The sequence below is a fragment of the Pseudorca crassidens genome, chromosome 19, assembly GCF_039906515.1.
Source record: "Pseudorca crassidens isolate mPseCra1 chromosome 19, mPseCra1.hap1, whole genome shotgun sequence".
Classification (NCBI taxonomy): domain Eukaryota; kingdom Metazoa; phylum Chordata; class Mammalia; order Artiodactyla; family Delphinidae; genus Pseudorca; species Pseudorca crassidens.
The window spans coordinates 55,458,124-55,478,804 of record NC_090314.1 but is presented as its reverse complement, the minus strand read 5'-3'; the positions used below and the strand labels follow the sequence as shown (position 1 = coordinate 55,478,804).

General features: G+C 42.3%; 1 protein-coding gene across 10 annotated transcripts in view; it reads left to right on the top strand.

Moving 5' to 3' along the window:
* The window catches only part of TNRC6C (trinucleotide repeat containing adaptor 6C), a 130,219-nt gene that overhangs the window by 44,681 nt on the left and 64,857 nt on the right, over positions 1 to 20,681 (top strand). For all 10 annotated transcript variants that reach the window (XM_067714034.1, XM_067714029.1, XM_067714035.1 and 7 more), the window contains exons 2-3: positions 1,946 to 2,045; positions 2,792 to 2,813. In XM_067714034.1, coding sequence (XP_067570135.1) covers positions 1,983 to 2,045; positions 2,792 to 2,813 — 85 coding nt within the window. In that variant the 5' untranslated portion in view covers positions 1,946 to 1,982. The remainder of the gene's footprint in view (positions 1 to 1,945; positions 2,046 to 2,791; positions 2,814 to 20,681) is intronic.

The following is a 20,681-nucleotide window of genomic DNA, read 5'->3' as shown; positions in this document are numbered from 1 at the left end:
AAATGTACTGACTTCCTTTTAAAAGTTGTTTCTCAGCCTTGGTCGGACATTGGAGTCATCTGGAAGCTTTTAAAACTGCTGATGTCTGAGTTCAATTCCCTGATTTCACTGAAAAGGGATACAGCCTTGGCATTGCGAGTTTTTAAAACTTCCCAGGTGATTCTTATGAGCAGCCAAGAACCACTGTTTTAAAGGAAGAATAAGCTCTGAGTGCCCCCCCATCACCAGCACCTTGTTGATTTAAGTTATTTTTATTATGATGGTATTCAAATAACGTACAAACTGACACTAGGTTGAGACTCCCTATGCATGTAGTAGTTGTAAACACATTTACAGGTTAAAAACAAACTCCAAAATTAATAAGTTAAACAGCAGTGGTGTGTGGACAGTGATGTTTGCTTAGGCCTTTGTGCACGTTGCTCCTTCTGCTTTAGTCTATTGAACCCTCCTTCCCACTTGTGTCAGTCTGGCCCAGTGAGGACGCAGAAACTACATGGTGATATAAACAGGGAACATTTATTGTAAAGAGTAATTAAACTGTGGTAAGAGAACAACTGTAGAGCTAGCTAGGGCTGAGGGAGAAAACCTGAGGAAGGGCCAATTGGAGGGGGCCCCTCCCCAAGGCTGGAGCTCCCACTCACTGAAGAAGCTGTAGGTGCAGCCCGCTGGATGGCAGAGTGGCTCCCAGCTTCGCCCAGGTCAGCCAGTGGGCAGTTGCTGGCAGCAGGAAGGAAGCACTCCTCCAGCCCGGGAAAGCCGGTAGCCCGCCACAGGGGCACACAGGAGGTGGGAGCCCTGGTGGCAGCCCTCCTGGTGGCGAGCTGCAGTTGATGGCCAGGCGTGCAGGTGTGAAGACAACGTGGCAGTGGCAGTGCCACGGGCACGGAGCACGTGGCATCCCCGTCAGGAGGACCGCGGCCACATCATTGGGAGAAGGCCACAGAGACTGGTGTGGGAGTGGGGCAAGTAACAGGAGGCCCGCAGTGCACAATGTCTGTGTTGACAGGGTCACTGGAAGGTGACACTAGATCACGCCAGAGCTGCAAGGTTGCTAAGAGACTGCCCTTTCTTGGTCCGTGGCTGGGGTCCTCACCAGGTGTCCTCATAGCCACATGCTGACCCCACCCTGCAGGTTCCAGAGGCAGTGGGACGGCCCCTTGCTGCTGCAGGCCCCTCCAGCGCCCCTCACTGAGAAACCTCTGCATTGCGCTCACAGGGAAGGAGAGGTGCTTGAGGGGACGGGTCCATTATTGGCAAAGCGTGTGCCGGAGGGTGAATCTGGAGCTGACAGGCAGCAAATGGATAACTGACACAGCACCCCATGCCAGCCAAACACTTTTGCCACATTTAAGCCGTAGCTCATAGGCTACCTCACTCTTCCAAGTGTTGTTCTATGCCATGTTCCAGTGTACCCTTATAGTAGCTCACCATGCTGTGTAGGGATCTTTGTTTAGAAAACAATTGTTTTGTCCAGCCAACATAAAAGGTGTGCATAAGAATCACCTGCAAAGGCTCTGATTTGGTTGGGCTAGTGTGGGATCCAGGAATCTACACTTTTAATAGGTAGATTCTGATGATGGTGGTCCCTGAGACAGCACTTCTAGAAATACTGGTCTGGGGCTGGATTCTAGGGACTATGTCTTTCTCCATCTTGTACCCTTAATTCCTGGTACACTGCCTGATAAAAGGTTGGTGGTGGTCAACAGATGTGGGCCAGTGAATGAACACTGCCAAAGAAGTCAGGGCCACGTGCTCTAGTACTTAACAGAGAAGTGGAGCTGATGGGGGGACGGGTGAAGGTCCATTTCTAACACTGCTTCTCAAAAATATCCTTCTTTATACCACGTGTGAAACTCTGTGTGACTTAAAACTTTCTGCAGCTAATGTTTTTTCATTTTTTCATTTTAAAATGGACATTATACTAATACCATTTTATTTTTAATAGGGAGAAAGAACAAGAAACACAAAAAGAGGAACGTTTGATGGAAGAAAAGAAAAAGAAAAAGCAGGAAGAAAAGAAAAAGAAGGAAGGTGCTCAGAAAAAGGTTTGGCTAGAGTTCCTAGTTCATTGTTTCTGTCATCACTCGTGTCTCACCGCATTATAGCCATTGCATTACAGAGGTTCGGTTATTACTTTTAAAATTCACTATGCTCAATCTAGAGTGCTAGTGATATAGATAAAAGGTGACAGCCACAGAATGTCTTTTTTAAGGACTCAGAAATACTAGAGCTGTATTTTGAAGGACTTTGATTTTAGTCATTGGTAGTAAAGAATGTCCGTGCTATTTTACTTAAACTGAACTGTCCGGGGCAGCCATGTCTAAGGGCCATTTAACTGATTTTGTTTGAGAAGCTAGAAATAATTTTTGCAGCTTTGGCAAGTGTTCTTTTACAGCTTGTACAAGTAAATATTAAAATCTAAAGTCCTACTGTATATCTTACGGCCATGCTTGAATTTTAGGGCATTTAAGGTACCAAGTTATGCCATTTGTATTGTTCTTGCCTGGTTTAATGCATCTTATAGTTAAAACTGTATCCGTTTTAGTTTGTATTAAAATATAGAGTTTAAGTGAGCTTCCACATAGATTTTTTTTGCCTTTAGATCAATATTGGCACATAATTAATAGAATGTAGACAATTATACATTTTTCCCAGTAGTAAATTTTAATAAGGTAACTGGGCAAAAACTTGTTTTTAAAGTTTCCAATATTAAAGTCTGCTTATAAACTTTCATATGGATGTGTACATCCTACACATTATTCCTAAAGAGTTTCTGATTTTTTTTTTTCAGGCTGCTGATCAAAAAACCAAAGGTAAGTTTACTTTATTTTGGGGGGATACGTTTTATGACAGTACCAAAGTTTATGATGATGACTTTTTTTTTTAAATTGGTGGTTAAAAACAAAGAATCTCACCGTGCCTTTGAATCTGCTTTTTACTATTCCCTGTGAAATTCCTCATTTATCACTGGTTTTACATCTGCATTTAATTGGCATATGCTTAATCTAAAATGCCTAAAGAACGTTACATTACCTTTCTAAACAATGCTTTATAATTTTCCTTTGGTTTGATTTCCACCAATCAAGGATTAAGCTGATAAAGTTGGTCCAATTTGAGTAAGAACAACCAAAGGACATTGAATTTTTTTAAAGCTTCCAATTTCTCTTTGCCGACTATTTATAATAAAAAGAGGTATATTCTTTCTATATTCTTCCCTTTTTGCTTAATAATGTGTGAAAGGTTTCTTTTTTATTTTCCAAGTCCAGAATTGGCGTATGGTTGTCTTAATGGGTGTGGATGGGAACATATGTGGTTCTCACAGGAACTTGGGCATCTCTGTGTGATGTGCCGGAGGACAAGCAGAAGGGAAGCCACGCTCGGAGCCTCCGCACTTCATACTTGATTTGTTCAGGGACTGTCCAGTGCTGGGAAGCACACACTCAGGACTTGCATAGACCAGCTCTGTTTAATTTGGGGCAAGGCGCTTCACATCTTTAAGCCTTGGGTATCTCATATTTACAATGAGAAGGGTAAGGGGTGAATGGTTCCCACCTCACAGAGCTATCTTACGACTATATGAGATCCACATGGACAAGGCTTGGTGCCTGGCACAGAGCTGGTGCTCACTAGAGGTTGCCTGTGATTAATTGTAAGTTTTATTTCTTTTGGACTGTCACATATAAATGTAGACACAGACACATGCTCTGCAGAGGCTTGTGTCTCAGGCAGCGACACAGCGAAGGGCTCCACTTTTGTTTGACATTTATAGTTTTCAAAGTGGAGTTTATGTTATCTCATTTGAACTTCATGATTGAGCAGGGCAGGTGTTAATTGACAGTGAAGAAACTGAGGCCGATAGTGTGACTTACGTGGCTTGCTCTTGGCCTCGAGTTAGTGTAAGGACAGGCCTCGAGGGAGCCCGGGCATCTGACCCCAGGGCAGGCGGCTGCAGAGCTTCCGCAGCAGAGCCACGGTAAGAGATGGATTTCATGTAAAAGAATATTTAAAGACAGCATAGTTTTCAAAAAGGACGTTTTTCTCTCTTACATTCTCAGCGGTAGTGTGAATTTACAAAACACTTGTCAGAAGGGCCCTGGTACATGGTTGTTTTGAAATTATGATCATGAATGAGAAATAATGGTTTCTTAAAATTGTCATTTAAAAGTACAGAATTATTGCTCTGAATCATCTATTTCCTTTTTTTTTTTAACATTTTGAGAAGTTTTTACAACCTGATTCAGTACCAGCAGTGTTCTGTTGTCACTGTCATAATAATTATTTTCTCTTGAAATAGTAACAAATTGCTTATGATTGTATAGCGATCATGAATTACATTGTCCTGCCACCTTACACAGAGTTATTATTTTCTATTACTGTTCTGATGAGTATTTTCATTGCTGACTCCAAACCCTACTGGGTTTTTATCTTTTCCTTTCATCTTCCCTAAAATACTGCTCCTTTGGATACAATTTGTCAGTAACTGTACTAACCATAACTAGCCTCAGAACACAATGATGATTGTTAACGTCCTTCTAAACAATAAAAAAATGCTTTTTGAATTATCAATAATCTAACAGTGCTGCTAGGTAATTCATTAATAAATATTAGCAGCACCAAGGTCTAAATTTTTCTCAGACTGTCCATTATTACTGGTTCCAGTCAAAATTAGCTGCCTGCAAGATGGTGGTTCTGAATTTCCAACTGGACATGTGTGTTAAATAACACAAGCTGGGCCTGACTGAACGTTGAGATACATTGTAGGAATAGTATGAGTGCTCACACGGAGCAATAGGTCCGCTTTTCTAACCTTCTGTCATTTTCGAGTCTTTCCCCTACTCTATTGTGTGTAGCCAGAAGGGCAGTGCCAAATTTGCCTTGCTCTCTCTCACACGCCCAGCTCCTTGCTCTGTGTGTGCAGTCAGGAGGCCTGAGACCGGCACCCTCATCAGCAGCTGCTTTCAGACAGACCCTGTACATGTATTAGTTCCAGTTGTTGGCACTGTCTGCAGTGTCCACACGAGTAAACTGAAGCTCTGAGAGTTTGCCCAGTGCCCCCAAGACTGTATAGCTAGTGAACAGCAGGGCTGATGTGCCCCGAATCTTCCTGAACTTACGGCATCCAGGAAGGGCACACGACAGACATTCATCAAGCATTTACTGTATCTCAGTACCTACCATGCTTCAAAACAATCCTGTATCGGGAAAGGGATGCTCAGAGAGGTATGGTAACTTAGATAAGGTCACAGAGCTAGTGAGTAGCAGAGCTGGGTCAGTCCTGCCTCTGATTCCCGAGCCAGGTCTCTGACTTCCTGGCCAGATGTGATGACCCACTTCAGAACCACAAGAAGCTGGAGAACCCTGCTCTCACCACAAGGCAGCACCCAGAAGTCTCAGGGCCCTGAGTTGTTAGAATGTAGGAAGGAGTTTAGCAATTTGAGTGAGTCCAGGAGTTGAATACTCTTAAGAGAGAGGCTACAGTTATAACTAAGGTTATATAATACACTGAATCAACATAGTAGAAGTTTGAATTGATTTTATTTCGATAATTAGATAACTAGACCATATCAATTAGTAACTTCCTTGCTCTGCAGTATTACACATGGCGTAAATAGTGGTATTAGGAAAGCAGTGCCTCCACTAGTTAGCATTATATTTGACTTAATCTTCTCAATAACTGAAACTTAACTTCTTTAAATTTTGGTTTATTTTAAACATTTTCAGGGAACTCTTTATGTTATACACATACATATATTATACCTTTCTGCTTTCTCCTAGAGAATAACTAGCCTAATCCATTCTTGATAGACGAGTCTTCATATAGCATTAATTATGCTTAAAAAGTTTTTTATATCTGGCTATAACCATTGAACTTGAACTATGAATCTTCATTTAAGAGACAAATGAAGAACTGAATCTCAATGGAAATTTTTTCATTAGCTTAATCTAATATATAGCATGCTTCTCCTCCCCTACTGCAATCTGAAAACCAGGTGCTAGAAATTCTGCTTTACAGAATTACAAGTAAAATTAAATTTAGTACCTCTTTTTTCAAATCCTGCCTTGCGATTTCTTTGTTAAGGTCATTTTCTTTTTGTTTTAAGATTCAGGCAAGCGAGTTGGTTTGTTTGAAACACTGTGCTGCCAGCATTTGTGCCCAGCATCCCAGCATTTCTGCCCTGATGTCAGGGGGGAGCTGCATTTTCTCTGCTTAGTTAAGCGCTGGAGACTTTTATGCAAATCGTGGATTCACCCTCACCTTTCACCAGTTTCCTCCTCCTTCTGTACCCCTGAGTATCCTGCACTGTAGGAATCTGAGCATGTTTCTGTGACTGGAACTCTTTTCCTTCAGTGCTTTCTAGTCTTGGGTGGGGTTGTTTCAATCATCCTTTCCTTATTTTTCCTCCTGTGATGAAAAATGTAAGTAATAATATTCTCATTGTCTAAAAAGAAGTTAAAGTTCAGTGAAATCCCTCCATCTTGAGATATTTAGCAGTTAACATTTTGTTGACCATCCTTGAAAGCATCTCTTTATGAATACATAAATATGCATTTTATATGGACTCTCTGCTGCTTCCCCTAATTAAACACTTCCCCATCCCTTGCCTCTCAAGGAGCTGCACTAAGCAACTTGAAAACCTCTGTATAAGCCTATTCAGAAACAAAACAGTCCTTAGTAAATTCTTCTAAACATTGTCTTTGCATTGGTGACCAATGAAAGAGCCAGCTGAACACAATGCCTTAGTGACACCCTAGATGTTCTCATAGTTAGGGGGAAAAGGAATCAGATATAATCCTGTTTCGAAACACCATTAACTTGTGTATTGTATCCCTGCTGTGGAGTAGCCAGTGTCTAAGTGTTGGACACTATAATGGGTTTTGCTTCGGTAATCAGTAATCTCTGTTCATTATTTGAGGCATTGCCCTTAATTTGGGCAGAGAAAATCATAGCTTTACATGTGATGTGATGACCTTATGAGCCTAAATTTTCCGTATTGTCTTCTGGGTTTTTTCATGGATTTAAAGGGTTTTTTTAGGATTAACTATAATATTCCTAAAGGTGAAGTGGATTTAATTTAGTGGTTTTAGCCAGATTTTCTCAAATTCATAAAATAGAAAGATAATTTTTCATACCAAAAGCTCAAAGTTAATTATATCATGTATAAAAGTGAATATTTTGATGACCCAACATGGCTCAAACTTCATATGATTCATGATTCATGGTTTCGAGTCATATACTTTTAAAAATTTGTACATTTTAATTAGTTTCCTAATCTTGCTTGAAAGGACTATAAGTTTTGCAATCAGGTATTCAGCTTCTCCATGCATTCAGTTTTTTGTTTTGTTTTGTTTTGTTTTACATCTTTATTGGAGTATAATTGCTTTACAATGGTGTGTTAGTTTCTGCTTTATAACAAAGTGAATCAGTTATACATAAACATATGTTCCCATATTTCTTCCCTCTTGCGTCTCCCTCCCTCCCACCCTCCCTATCCCACCCCTCTAGGTGGTCACAAAGCACCGAGCTGATCTCCCTGTGCTATGCGGCTGCTTCCCATTAGCTATCTGTTTTACATTTGGTAGTGTATATATGTCCATGCCACTCTCTCACTTTGTCACAGCTTACCCTTCCCTCTTCCCATATCCTCAAGTCCATTCTCTAGTAGGTCTGTGTCTTTATTCCTGTCTTACCCCTAGGTTCTAAATGACATTTTTTTCCCTTAAATTCCATATATATGTATTAGCATACGGTATTTGTCTTTCTCTTTCTGACTTACTTCACTCTGTATGACAGACTCTAGGTCCATCCACCTCATTACAAATAGCTCAATTTCGTTTCTTTTTATGGCTGAGTAATATTCCATTGTATATATGTGCCACATCTTCTTTATCCATTCATTCAATGATGGACACTTAGGTTGTTTCCATCTCCTGGCTATTGTAAATAGAGCTGCAATGAACATTTTGGTACATGACTCATTTTGAATTATGGTTTTCTCAGGGTATATGCCCAGTAGTGGGATTGCTGGGTCATATGGTAGTTCTATTTGTAGTTTTTTAAGGAACCTCCATACTGTTCTCCATAGTGGCTCTACCAATTCCCATTCCCACCAGCAGTGCAAGAGGGTTCCCTTTTCTCCACACCCTCTCCAGCATTTATTGTTTCTAGATTTTTTGATGATGGCCATTCTGACTGGCATGCATTCAGTTTCTAATTGTTAATTTTAAGCAAACTTTTATATGCTTTTATTAATGTAAGTCAATTGAAAGCATATTCTTTCAGTAGCCTTATGTTGAGTGATAAGGGCTTGGAGAGGGTCACTGTGCTGTACTGCTATTAAGGCTCATTCTAATATATATATATATATACATTTTTTTTTTTTTTTTGGCCATGCTGTGCAGCTTGTGGGATCTTAGTTCCCTGACCAGGGATTGAACCTGCACCCTTGGCAGTGAAAGCATGGAGTCTTAACCACTGGACCACCAGGGAATTCCCTAAACATATATTTATAAAGCTTTCCCTCAACATGAGTGAAAAAAGTGAGAATTGATGTTTAAAGCATGCCTTCCCAATTTCATGGTCAGATATAGATAAAAACAAACAGAAACGAACCCAGATTTCTGCACCTCACCAATTAGGTCGCACTTTTCTTTAGCTGAGGCAGTTGATTTCTGTTGCTCAGTCCTTCAGGGGTCTCAACACAATCAGCAGTTAGTTTTTATAAAGCAGCAGGTCTGTGTTTCCCTGAGTTATACTGTGTCATAGAATTGGCCAGGTTCCTTGAACTTACATGTATTCACGTTCACATTCGCATAACCAAAGCACATGTTATTTCGAGTATATGAGTTACTCTTAAAAGCAACATCTAAAAATCTAGTCAGCGTACTTAGCACAATATTTTCTATAAAATATGGCATTTTATTTGCCTGTCTACAAGATTAATAAAATCTTAGAGCTTGAAGGATCCTTAGAGATTATCCAATTCCTGTTAGATGGGAAATGAGATTTAAAGAGGTTAAATGATTTGTACAAGTTTTGACAGCTAGTTAATAGCAGAACTAGAACTAGAACCCTCATCTTCTGGTTGTCAGTTATATATTTTTTCCGCTATCATGTGAAGGGACTGGAGACGTAGATATTGTTTATGTATCACCAGTACTGTGTGAGTTCCTTTTAAGAAGTAACTTAGGATATTTTCAAATAAGACTGGAAGAAATTCCTAAGAGATTTGTTATGTGAGGGAACGTTATGGGATGGTATCTTACAGGATTTTAAATATTATCTATGTCATTCTTTAACCCCATTGCTCTCTGTTTAAAGGAATTATTTAATTTTACTATTAAATCCCTAGGGAAGGAAGATATAATAAATGCATGAATATTTTTTCCATGGGAACAAAAGATAGTATATTAAGATGTGGTATTTTTCCCCTAAATATGTAGACAATTTAAAAGGATAAAAATTTATTGGAAAAAAAACCTAAGGAAATATATATATATATATATATACACACACACACACACATATATATATATATATATATATTCTTTCTTGATTAAATTTTAGAGGAAAGGAAGTAAACCCAGTGATAATTTATCTGTTGTCTGTTATAAGCCCCTTTAACTGCATCTTCTGGATAGGTCTCAGGTGAAGTCCACATCTCTATTTAGCATAACTTCACTGAAGTGTTAAACATAATCATGATCTCCAGGCATAAAATTACAGTTTATAGCTCTAAAGGAAGCTGGCAATCTGCTTTCTGAGAAATCATTTGTTTGCCCAGATTGCTTTCTTCTTTTTGTTTTTTTTTTGTAAGCGCTTTACTGGGTTATAGTTGACATACAATAAACTGCATGTATTTAAAGAGAACAGTTTAATAAATGTTGGCATGGGCACACCTGTGAAGCCATCCCTGAAATCAAGACAGCATCCATCACCCCTGAAAGTACCCTGTGCCCCTTCCCAACCCAACTCTCCTACCCCTCCGTCCCCTCGCCAGTCTCTGGGCAAACACTGATCTCCTTTCTGTCACTACAGAAGCTTTTCTAGACTCCTACATAAATGGAATCATACGGAGTGCACCCTGGCTGCTTTCACTCAGCCTAATAACACTTGCGAGAGTCATCCCTGTTGTTGTGTGTATTAGGAGACCATTCTGAGTAGTATTCTGTTGTTTGGATTTTTCACAACATGTTTATCCATTCGTCTGTTCATGGACATTTGAGTTGTTTTGAGCTTTTAGCAATGATGAATAAAGTGCCTGTGAGCATTCATGTACGAATCTCTACATGGATATATATACATACACTTTCATTGTTCTTTGGTGAATCTGTGGGAGTAGAATGGCCAGATCTTATGATAGATGGACGTTTAATTTTTCAAGAAACTGCAGAACTTTTCCACAGTGATTGTCCCATTTCACAGTTCTTTGCATCCTCATCAACACTTGGAAAGTCAGTCTTCATAATTTTAGCCTTTCTAATAGATGTGGAATCTCCTTGTGGTTTTGATTTGCATTTCCCTAACGGCTAATGATGCTGAACATTACTTTTATGTGCTTTTTTGCCATCTGCGTATCTTCTTTGGTGGATGTGTATTCAAATATTTTGCCACTGCTTCCTGAGTTATTTGCTTTCTGACTCCAGATTGGTTTCTAATATTAAATTGGCCCCTAGACTCGGCCGGAAAGTCTCATCACTGCAGCTTAGTTTTCTGTATGCCTCAGTCATTTCCCTTTCTTTCTGTGCCTGCAGTTATTTGTATGATAGTTATATCAGAAGATATGCACTTTCCACTGTGATCACATTTCATCTAGCTTTAACATACTAAAGATTGCATTAATAAATTAGCTAAATATTAGTCACATTTTATCACCTAGAGTTGTCAAGTTAGTTCACTAATTAATTTAGTAAATAGGTTATAAATACCTATCAGACAGCAGAGATAAGTTCTCTGTTCTCAAACAGATATAGTAATGGGAAGAGTTGGCTGTATTAGCAAATGGATATATAAGCAAGTGAATGCAATAAAATGTTCTGGGTGTTGTGATTTATTTATCCCACATCTTCTACCTGAAAGGATTGAAGTTACATTCATTTGATCATCTTTTCATCCTATATTTACATTTCTATGAGAAAAGATAACCTGTTTTTAAAAATAAGTGAGAAAACTGGGGGAAAGGACAGTACTGATTGAGAGTGAGATAAATGCATGCTGGAGCTGGGCTGCTCTTCCCATTGGCCCCTAACTTAGCTGTGGAGACAAGGACAAGGAGGGATGCCTTACGCCAGTCATCCCAAACCCATCCATCAGGTGTGAGCCTACCCTATGAAAAAGGAGAGTCATTGGAGAGTTCTGAGTGGGGGAGTGACATCATGAGATTTATGTTTTAGAAAGATCACCGAAAGCACCAGATTGAAGGTGGATTAAACAGTTGGAGAGAGAGCTGGAGGCAGCGGGTGCAGTGAGACCGCTGCCCAGTTCAGCCTGCAGATGCTAAGCTGATGGGTGGGGGTAGGGAGGACGGCTCATGTTGACAGAGTGGGCAGAGCCCAGAGGCCAACCGGGCGCTAACCATCTGATCCAGCAGATATTTATTAAACACCTACTATTGGCCTTGCGCTTGCTGTTCACTGTGGGGAGAAAAAGATTTAAAAAATAAATACAGGGGCTTCGCTGGTGGCGCAGTGGTTAAGAATCCTCCTGCCGATGCAGGGGACACGGGTTCGAGCCCTGGTCCAGGAAGATCCCACGTGCTGCGGAGCAGCTAAGCCTGTGCACCACAACTACTGAGCCTGTGCTCTGGAGCCCGCGAACCACAACTACCGAAGCCCGCGCGCCTAGAGCCCGTGCTCTGCAACAAGAGAAGCCGCCGCAATGAGAAACCTGCGCACCTCAACGAAGAGTAGTAGCCCCTGCTTGCCGCAACTAGAGAAAGCCCGCATGCAGCAACAAAGACCCAACACAGCCAAAAATAAATAAAATAAAATAAAAAATAAATAAATTTATTTAAAAAACAGATATATTTCCCACTCTCCTGGAACTTAGAGTCTTATGGGGAACAGACATAAACATCAGTCACAATGCTATAGGTATCGTTACCAACTGCCGTGAAGGAGAGGAGCATTGATTAATGAGAGCACAGAACACAGGAGCCTGGACTAGGCTGGGATTAGGGAAGGCAACTGAGTGCTGCTTCAAATGAGACCTGAAGGATGACGAGAACCTAGGCCCAGGAGAGTAGAGAGAGGGTGAAGGGCTCCCGCGTATGGAGGGAGCAGCGCTTGCAAAGGCTGGCTGGCTGGCTGGACCCTAAACAAACAAAAAGCCGTCAGGGCCTAGGAGCCATCAGCAAGGGGGAGAGAGTGGTGTGAGATGAGGAGAAAGTGGTAGATGGAGACCAGGGTGTGATAGAGGTGGAACATTCCTTTTCCTAAGAACAGTAAGGATGCTTTTCAAAATAAATTAGCAATATGGGCAGTTTCCCTCCCCGATCCGCTGCCTTCTCTGACTAAATGTTGGAGAAACTTGGGCTCCCTCTTCTGGCAGGATGTAGGATTCTGCACTTTGTGGGAGGAAAAACATCTCAGGATTATTGCTATTCCGTGATTTATTTATTTTATTGAAGTGTAGTTGATTTACAGTGTTTCAGGTGTACAGCAGAATGATTCAGTTATACATATTTTTTTTTCTTTTTCAGATTATTTTCCATTGTAGGTTACTACAAGATATTGAATATAGTTCCCTATGCTATACAGTAGGACCTTGTTGTTTATCTATTTTACGTTTGGGTTTTTCCATAAGACGGTACAGAAAAACCCAAACAACTTTTTTGACCAGCCCAGTATATAGTGGTTTGTATCTGCTAATCCCAAACTCCTAATTTATCCCTCCCCCACCCCCTTTCCCCTTTGGTAACCGTAAGTTTGTTATCTATGTGTGTCTGTTTTTGTTTTGTAAATAAGTTCATTTCCACAATTTATTAGTTTATTAAGACACACGCACACAGCCCTCCTGCACAAGGCAATATACATGTCCTGGGAGAACACTGGAACACTGGTGAGACATAATCCCACTTAAAACCTGTTTCATGAGATTTCGGATTTGCTCTTTGCTTCCAGAGCTTATTCAGCTCCGGATGATTCTGTGTGTAGAGAGAAGAGGTCAGACATAGAAGCTGTACACTCACTGGACTTTCTTTACCCTTCACGTCTGTCCGGTGTGTCACCTCTTTGGGGAGTATTTCAGTTGATGGTCTGTATTGACAAGGTTATAGAAAAGCCAATATATGTTAATGCTGTATTGGCTACTTGGCTTTAACATATGCTGTTATCAAAATTTTCAATTTTTATTTTCTAAATCAGCTAGCCGACGTTTAAAAGAACCTAGAAACATTTGCCGGTGTGACAAGTAATACATTTTCTTAGAGTAGAAGAATCCAAGGACCAAAACAAGGTAACCTTTTTCTTCCCCCCCAATTTATTTATTTATTTTTTGGCTGCGTTGGGTCTTCGTTGCTGTGCGCAGGCTTTCTCTGGTTGCGGTGAGTGGGGACTACTCTTTGTTGCGGTGCGCGGGCTTCTCATTGTAGTGGCTTCTCTTGTTGCGGAACACGGTCTCTAAGCACATGGGCTTCAGTAGCTGTGGCTCTCGGGCTCTAGAGCACAGGCTCAGTAGTTGTGGCACATGGGCTTAGTTGCTCCGTGGCATGTGGGATCTCCCGGACCAGGGCTCAAACCTGTGTCCCCTGCATTGGTAGGCAGATTCTTAACCACTGCGCCACCAGGGAAGTCCCTAAGATAACCTTTTAATGAAATGATTCTTATTGTTAGTAGCCTTTATTAAAATAATTTTACTGTAACATATTATCCAGTCTGATACATTAAGAGTAGCGTTTAATTTAATACCTTTCAGAGAGGTAACTATAATCCATTAGAATAGAAAACTCTGAACAGCATTTCTCATTAGCAGCAGACACGAAGTTAATGTAGTTAGTAGCTAATGAATTTGTGCTCATTTGAGTTGGACTCTAAAAGTTGCTATGGTGACAGATCAGCCAGAAGCCATCAACAGAACAAACAGAAGGCCACCGCTTTGTACCCCACCGGGACTGCAATAAACAGCAGATGGACCAATGCTCATAGCTGTCTTCTCCTTGAATCTCTGTTGTTCTAAGGGAACATCTCGCTAAAATGTTTGTTGCTGTAGACGTTGCAGAAGTAATTGTAATAATGAAAATATTCCTTGGAATCACTGATTATTTCAGCACAGGAGAATAGTTCTCTTTCATAGTCACATTTTGCAAACAGTTAACATATACATTTCAGTAAATTTAAATTTTTAAGAAACTCTGAATCTTGGAGTATATATTCTGAAATGGCTAGAATTAATGCATGATTTTAAAATATTTTTCCTTTTTTGTCATTGTGTGGTGTCTTATGCATAAGAGAAATTCTATGCCTTATCATATAGAAACATCTGTTTCTTAAGTTCTAAGATAGCATCAATTATAGGGCATACCATTGATTTAATAATGTCTTATTGATGGAGTCGGAGGGTGAATGAGGAAAGTATGTTAAATTTATACACCAATTGTAGAAGCATCCAAATTTCAGAAATAAGACGTATTGAAATGTGTAGGTTAAAACGTCCCTTTAGGTTAACATTTACCTATAAAGACTTACTTTTAAAATATACTTCTATAACCCATTGCATGCCTGCTTGTCAGCATACTTCAGGCTAATGGAGGTAGCCTCTGAGAGTCTAATCCAGGTGTACGTAGGTAAGTCCCGTTACAGTAAATGTCATTAGTTGAATATCTAGCTCATACCATATACTGTGATACCGTCTAGGTGAATGAAAGATTTAAATGTCCTACTTGCTAAAAAAAATCTGTGCTCTTAACCAGAGCTGAATTGAAAAGTATAGAAACTACTCTAGCTATTTTAAGCAGAAATGAGTTTAAGTACAGGGAATTGGGTGCTTATAAAATCGGGGGGGGGGGGCGTGCCCTAGGCTGGGAGGCAGATATGACTCCCCAAAGGGTCCTCCAGAAGAGCTGCTCCCTGGGGAAGAGTCAGGAGGCCCCGCCGGTACTGCTGGCTTCAGGAGCACGGTGTCACTGCCGCAGCCCAGCTGTCAGGAAGCTGCCACCAGTGTTGCCTCTCCCCACGACCAAGACAGTGATAGGAACCGGGACCCCATGCAGAGACTTCCACCATCTCCAGGGCCGTGCTTACACTTGGAGCTGGCGCAACGGACAGAGCACCTAGTCACTGCTGGATCCCTCGCGCACATGCCTCCTTGCAGCTGTGAACCGACCCCTGTGGGGCCTGCCGCTGGTGTGCCTGTCGCTGGTGTGCCTGTCGCTGAGCAGGCACCTTTGATTGCTGCTCTGTAAGGCTTTTAAAAAGCTGGGATGGCTGTCCATTAATAACATTTGTATAGTGCTTCACACTTTTCAAACAGTGGAAATGAGAGACCCAAATTAACGGAAGAGGTCTAGGGCCAGACTGGAGATCTAGTGCTCTGATGATCCTGAGTACAACGGTCATTGTCTGTCCCAAGTTGTCGCCTGGCCTAACCTCTTTGAGTGTTGCCTCTCTTCTTCCCTTGTTTACTTCATCATCTGCAATTCATTTAATGTAAGTTGGGTTTTGTTTTTGTTTTTGTTTTTTTGCGGTACGCGGGCCTCTCACGTTGCGGAGCACAGGCTCCGTACGCTCAGGCTCAGCGGCCATGGCTCACAGACCCAGCCGCTTCGTGGCACGTGGGATCTTCCCAGACCGGGGCACGAACCCGTGTCCCCTGCATCGGCAGGTGGACTCTCAACCACTGCACCACCAGGGAAGCCCATGGTTTTTGTTTTTAATCAGCCTAAAATACCTCCCATTGCTCCTGAGAGGAAGAGGATTATTAAGACTGACAAAGATTCTTCGTTTGACCAAACCTTTCTCAGGCTCCTGGACCTTCTCTTAGGCCCATCTCTGCACCTCCCTGTAAAAATCTAGTTTTAGCAAGAGCCCCACTGGGTCGCTTTAACCAGTTTCCTTCCTCCTCCTCCACCATCGGCCAGGTGATGTCTGACGACCACCCCCACCCCACCTGCCTGCAGCAAGAATCCTGTTAGGTTGGTTTAGCTGGAACACCCCCTCACCCCTGATGTTTCCGCTTAGTATTTTCCATCCACTGACACCCTCACCCCCTGCTCCTTAACTCTCAGTTCCCACGTGCCCATGCTATATTCCGAGCTGAGCCCAGTCTCTCTCCCACACTGTAAAATCCCATTACAGTGGTCCCGTTGTGATGGTCCTGTATCAACTCTGCTTTACCGTCTTCAACAAGTGTCATTGCATTTTTTCTGTAACATAATATAAACACTTACCATGCACTCAGTATGTGCCCGACACTATTCTAAACGACTCTTTACATATATTAATGTTCACTCCTCAAAGAACCCTCTCAGTGAGGTACTGTTACCCTCACTTCATCCTCCACTTACCTACATTTTTACAAGTGGCACCACTGAGGGACAGAGAGTTAAGTGACTTACCCAGGGTCACCAGCCAGTAAGTGGCAGAGCTGAGATTTAAATAGATGAGTCTATGCCCATAGCCACTACACCGCATCTGAAGAGAAGAAGCACGTGGGAATGATAAACCCCAAAGTGCGCATGGCCACAGTCTCCTGGGGGGAGGTGGAGTATGAAGCCAGGGAGGGGGAGAGAAGAGCCTTTGGTGGAATTGGGGACATTTTCTTTCTTAAGCTGGAGATTGGGTCCATGGAGTTTGTTGACTATTTGGTCTTTATGCCTTTTTGTACATCTTAAATATTTCCAAATAAAGTTTTTTTTTTTTTACAAAGAATGTCTTGTAGTATGACTTGGGTAATAAGATGGAAACACCTCAACACACTGGGCACCCCACCCTCCCCTGCTCTGTTCAGTTTCTGATAAGCAGCACAAGGTACCTCATAGCAGGAACCAAACCGCCCGAGTTTATAGAACAAGACAACGAGGGTGCTGCTGCTCTGGGCCATGGCTGCCGGGAAGGTGCTGTCGGGCAGGACCCCCTGGCTCTGGAGCCTGGACAGACAGGCTCTTGATCAACGTCACCTGCTTGTTGAGTTTAAACAGCCAGTGGTCACAACATCCTGGACTCTGTGAGTTTGTAATCAGAGGAACCCGTCCCCAGAGAACTTCTGCCCGAAACTGGAGGCTCCAGACTCGTCAGTGTGCTGCAGCCGGGACAGGAACACCACGGGGCCTCCCTCCACAGGCTGCCCCGAGTGCTCTTCCAGCTGTCGGCCAAGTGATGGGACCCAGAATCTTTACAAAGTCCCCGCCTGCCTCTCCAGCCTTGTGTCCAGCAGCTCTTCCCTTGGGCACTAAGCTCCAGCCACACCAGCCTTGTTTCAGACCTTGAAAGCACGGAAGCCCTTTCCCATTTCAAGACCCTCCCATGCCCTGTCCCAGCTGGTGGGCGTGAGTTCGCAGACACGCTCCACCCAGCCAACAGTTTTCCAGGCCCAGCTTAGCTGTCACTTCCTCAGAGGAGCTTTCTCTGAGTCCCTAACCTAAGCTGGGTTCTTTTATCCTATCGCTTTTATCGTGCTTGTGGCAACTTGTAATTGTATATTTGTGGAATCATTTTTAAGATAGTAGACTATAAACTAGACTATAAACTACAAGGACGGGAGCCGTATCTATTTATTTTCCTCAACACACCCAGTGCCTGGCACAAAATAGGCACTGATTATGTATTTCCTAAATAAGTAAATAAAGAGAGGATAAATGAGGATACTGACACATGTGGGGTGTGAAAATGATAGGCAGATAACATGAGAAAAGTCAGCTTGAGCCCTTAGTTACCCTGCCCAGCTTTCCTCGTTTTTCACAGCACTTAGCACCTTCTGATGACTACTTATCTTAAATGCATCACGTTCATTGTCGTTTTCCCCTGCTGAGATGTGAGCGGAGGGGGTGAGGAGGTGGGAGTCTGCCTTTTTTGTTCACTGGAAGGTCCCAGCACCTGGAGCTGGGCTGTAGAAAGGCTTCGTGTGTGTGTGAGTGAGTGAGTAGCATTGATCTCAGGAACCTAGAGTCCCAGCCAGAGATTGAGAGAAGGGGGTGGGTATCAGGATTTGGAAGAGGTAGGGAGAGTTTGGAACAGTTGCTATAAGGGACTTTGGGCCGACCACGTTAGATTATAAGAGGAGCGTTAGCAGTAGGGGCTTGGAATAGCAGAAGTGGGTACAGAACTCGTCGCTTCCTGAGCCTGCAGTTTCAGGCAGTCTGGAAAGCAACTGAAGGCTGGGATGGTACAGAGGTGTGGATAGCATAGTGGAAGGAAGGCCAAGGGGGGCTGGGGGGTGGGGGGCGTCCAGATGGCAGTTTTGGGGCTTGGGCCATGTAAAATGGCTAGAGAAGCAGAAGAGAGAACGGGGTCGTCCAGAGTAGAATAAAAGGTAAGGAGGCTGGGTCAGCAAGGGCAGAGCCTTCTGTCTTGGTCTCCTAGAGATGGCAAGGTGTCGTACAAAAGTTTGAAAGGAGAGCCTTCCTGAAGTCACCCAGACACCTGAAGGGACAGTCTAAACTTCCTGCCTATACTGTGGCCTGTTGTTTTGGAAAAGCAATGGTAGGAATTTATAAACTACTTGGACCCTGATGTGACAATGTCCCCTGAAATTTTTAACTGAAAGCGGAAAATTGTTTCTTGGAAAGAAAATTGTTGAAAGGACTTGCTTTCTTACATAAGGATTTAATATCTTACCTTTTCGCCAGCAGGTGTCGCTCTCATTTAAAATAAAAAAAGTAAAGGTTTATTAAAGAACCAGTGTCCAGCTTGCTGGAAGTTCTTTATTAGCTGTGTAGTTATTCACTGGATGCTATTCTAATTTCTTCTAAATAAAACAGATCATTTGTTGGCGATCCATATGAATCAAGCTAAAATTCCCATTGCCTTACTTTGTTCTACTGTGAAAATAGTGATGTGTCAGGTCGACTGGCTTCTGAGACTTCGTCATTGAGGTATCACCTTAGATCCCGGTCTGTTTGAGAAGAGGAACGTCAGAATTGCTTTGATACCCTAGCCTAGTTCTTTGGGCAGCGATAGATTGAGAAGAGAGTGTGGAGAGTCAAAACTGACCATTTGATTTATCTGTATTTTAAGAATAGATCCAGATTTTAAGAGTCTCTACTTCTCAGTTGAGATTGTTAGTTGCCTGCTAGTTTCAAAGACCTGCAAAATACTACCTTAAAGAAGGTTTATCACTATCTCATGGAAAAGAGGCCAGAGGTGCAGCTTGGCAGGGTCAGAATTCTTGGTTCCCTCTCCCTCGTCCCTCTGCTGAGTGACGCTTCTCTTCCTTTTCCTCAGCATCCAGGGTGACCCCCCCCCCCCAGACCACCAGCCACGACACTAGTATCTCAGGCAGCTAGAAATACAACCATGAGGTTGAGTGTGTGGGTAAATTGGGAATACTGTGCTTGCTCTGTACTCTGGGCCCTTGGTCTCGCTAGCTACTTTGCAAATATCTAGTGACATTTTTCTGTTTGTGAGATAAGGCGCTAGTACTTCAGCTGGTACAGAATTGTAAGGGAAAATCTCTCACCCGAAAAGGACCACGACTGATGGTCCTTTATGAAAACAGACAGTTATTTAAATTTAACACATTTCTGAGAAGCCAACTCAAACTTTAACTCCTTCAAGAAGACAGTGCTGTTTCTAGACCAGCGCTATTCAATAGAAATAGAATTCAGGCCACAAATGTGAGCCACATAAGGAACTTCAAATATTCCAGGAGCAACATTTTAAAACTAAAAAGAAACAGGTGAGATTACTTCTAATATTTTTAATTCAATATATTCAAAATTTTATCACTTCAATACATCAATATAAAAATTAATGAGATTTTTGTGTACTGACTCTCTGAAATGCAGCGTGTATGTACTTAGAGCACATCTCAGTTCAGACATCAAGTGCTCGGTAGCCATATGTGGTTAGTGGCTACCATGTTGGGCAGTACATGGTTATCTTTCCGCTAAGTGACCAACTTCCAGTCTATACCACATGCTTCTGTGTCTTGTAACTTTTATTTCCCCTGTTGATTGTTGGTTCACTTAGGTGAGAAACACCTTATGCTTCAGTGCCTTCCTACAACAGTCAGCACCATCCTGGGCTCAGCCCAGGAAATCCTGTTTGGCCTTTGGGTACTTTCAGTTTGAAGGGTGACAGCTTCCAAGCATCACCGTCCAGTACACAACTGAAGGTCAAGGCTGAACTAGAGCTGGGGGCAATATAGAACAGACAGTATTCGGGTGTCAGCCTAGAGTTGATGGTCCTAATCGTGAACCTGGATGGCCTCTCCGCAGAGTCCAGGGCAGAGGAATGAGGCCAAAGATTCGAAGTCTGCTTCTTGCTTCTGGTCAGAGGGCCAGCAGAGCAAATAGGAAGAAGAGGTGAGCAGCTCATCCAGTCTGTGTTGACAGGGTAACAGAGTGCATTCTGTTCTCGCAGCTCAGTGCTGGGCTGTATTAAGAGCACCTGGGTTTCTAAGAGAGCGATCAAATCTCTTCAACTTCAAGTGTTCCCTTTGTTTTCTTGAGTAATAGCATCATATTACCCTTCATTCAGTAATCATAAAGAGGGTGAGCCTCACAATTGGAGAGGAGACATGAAACTAA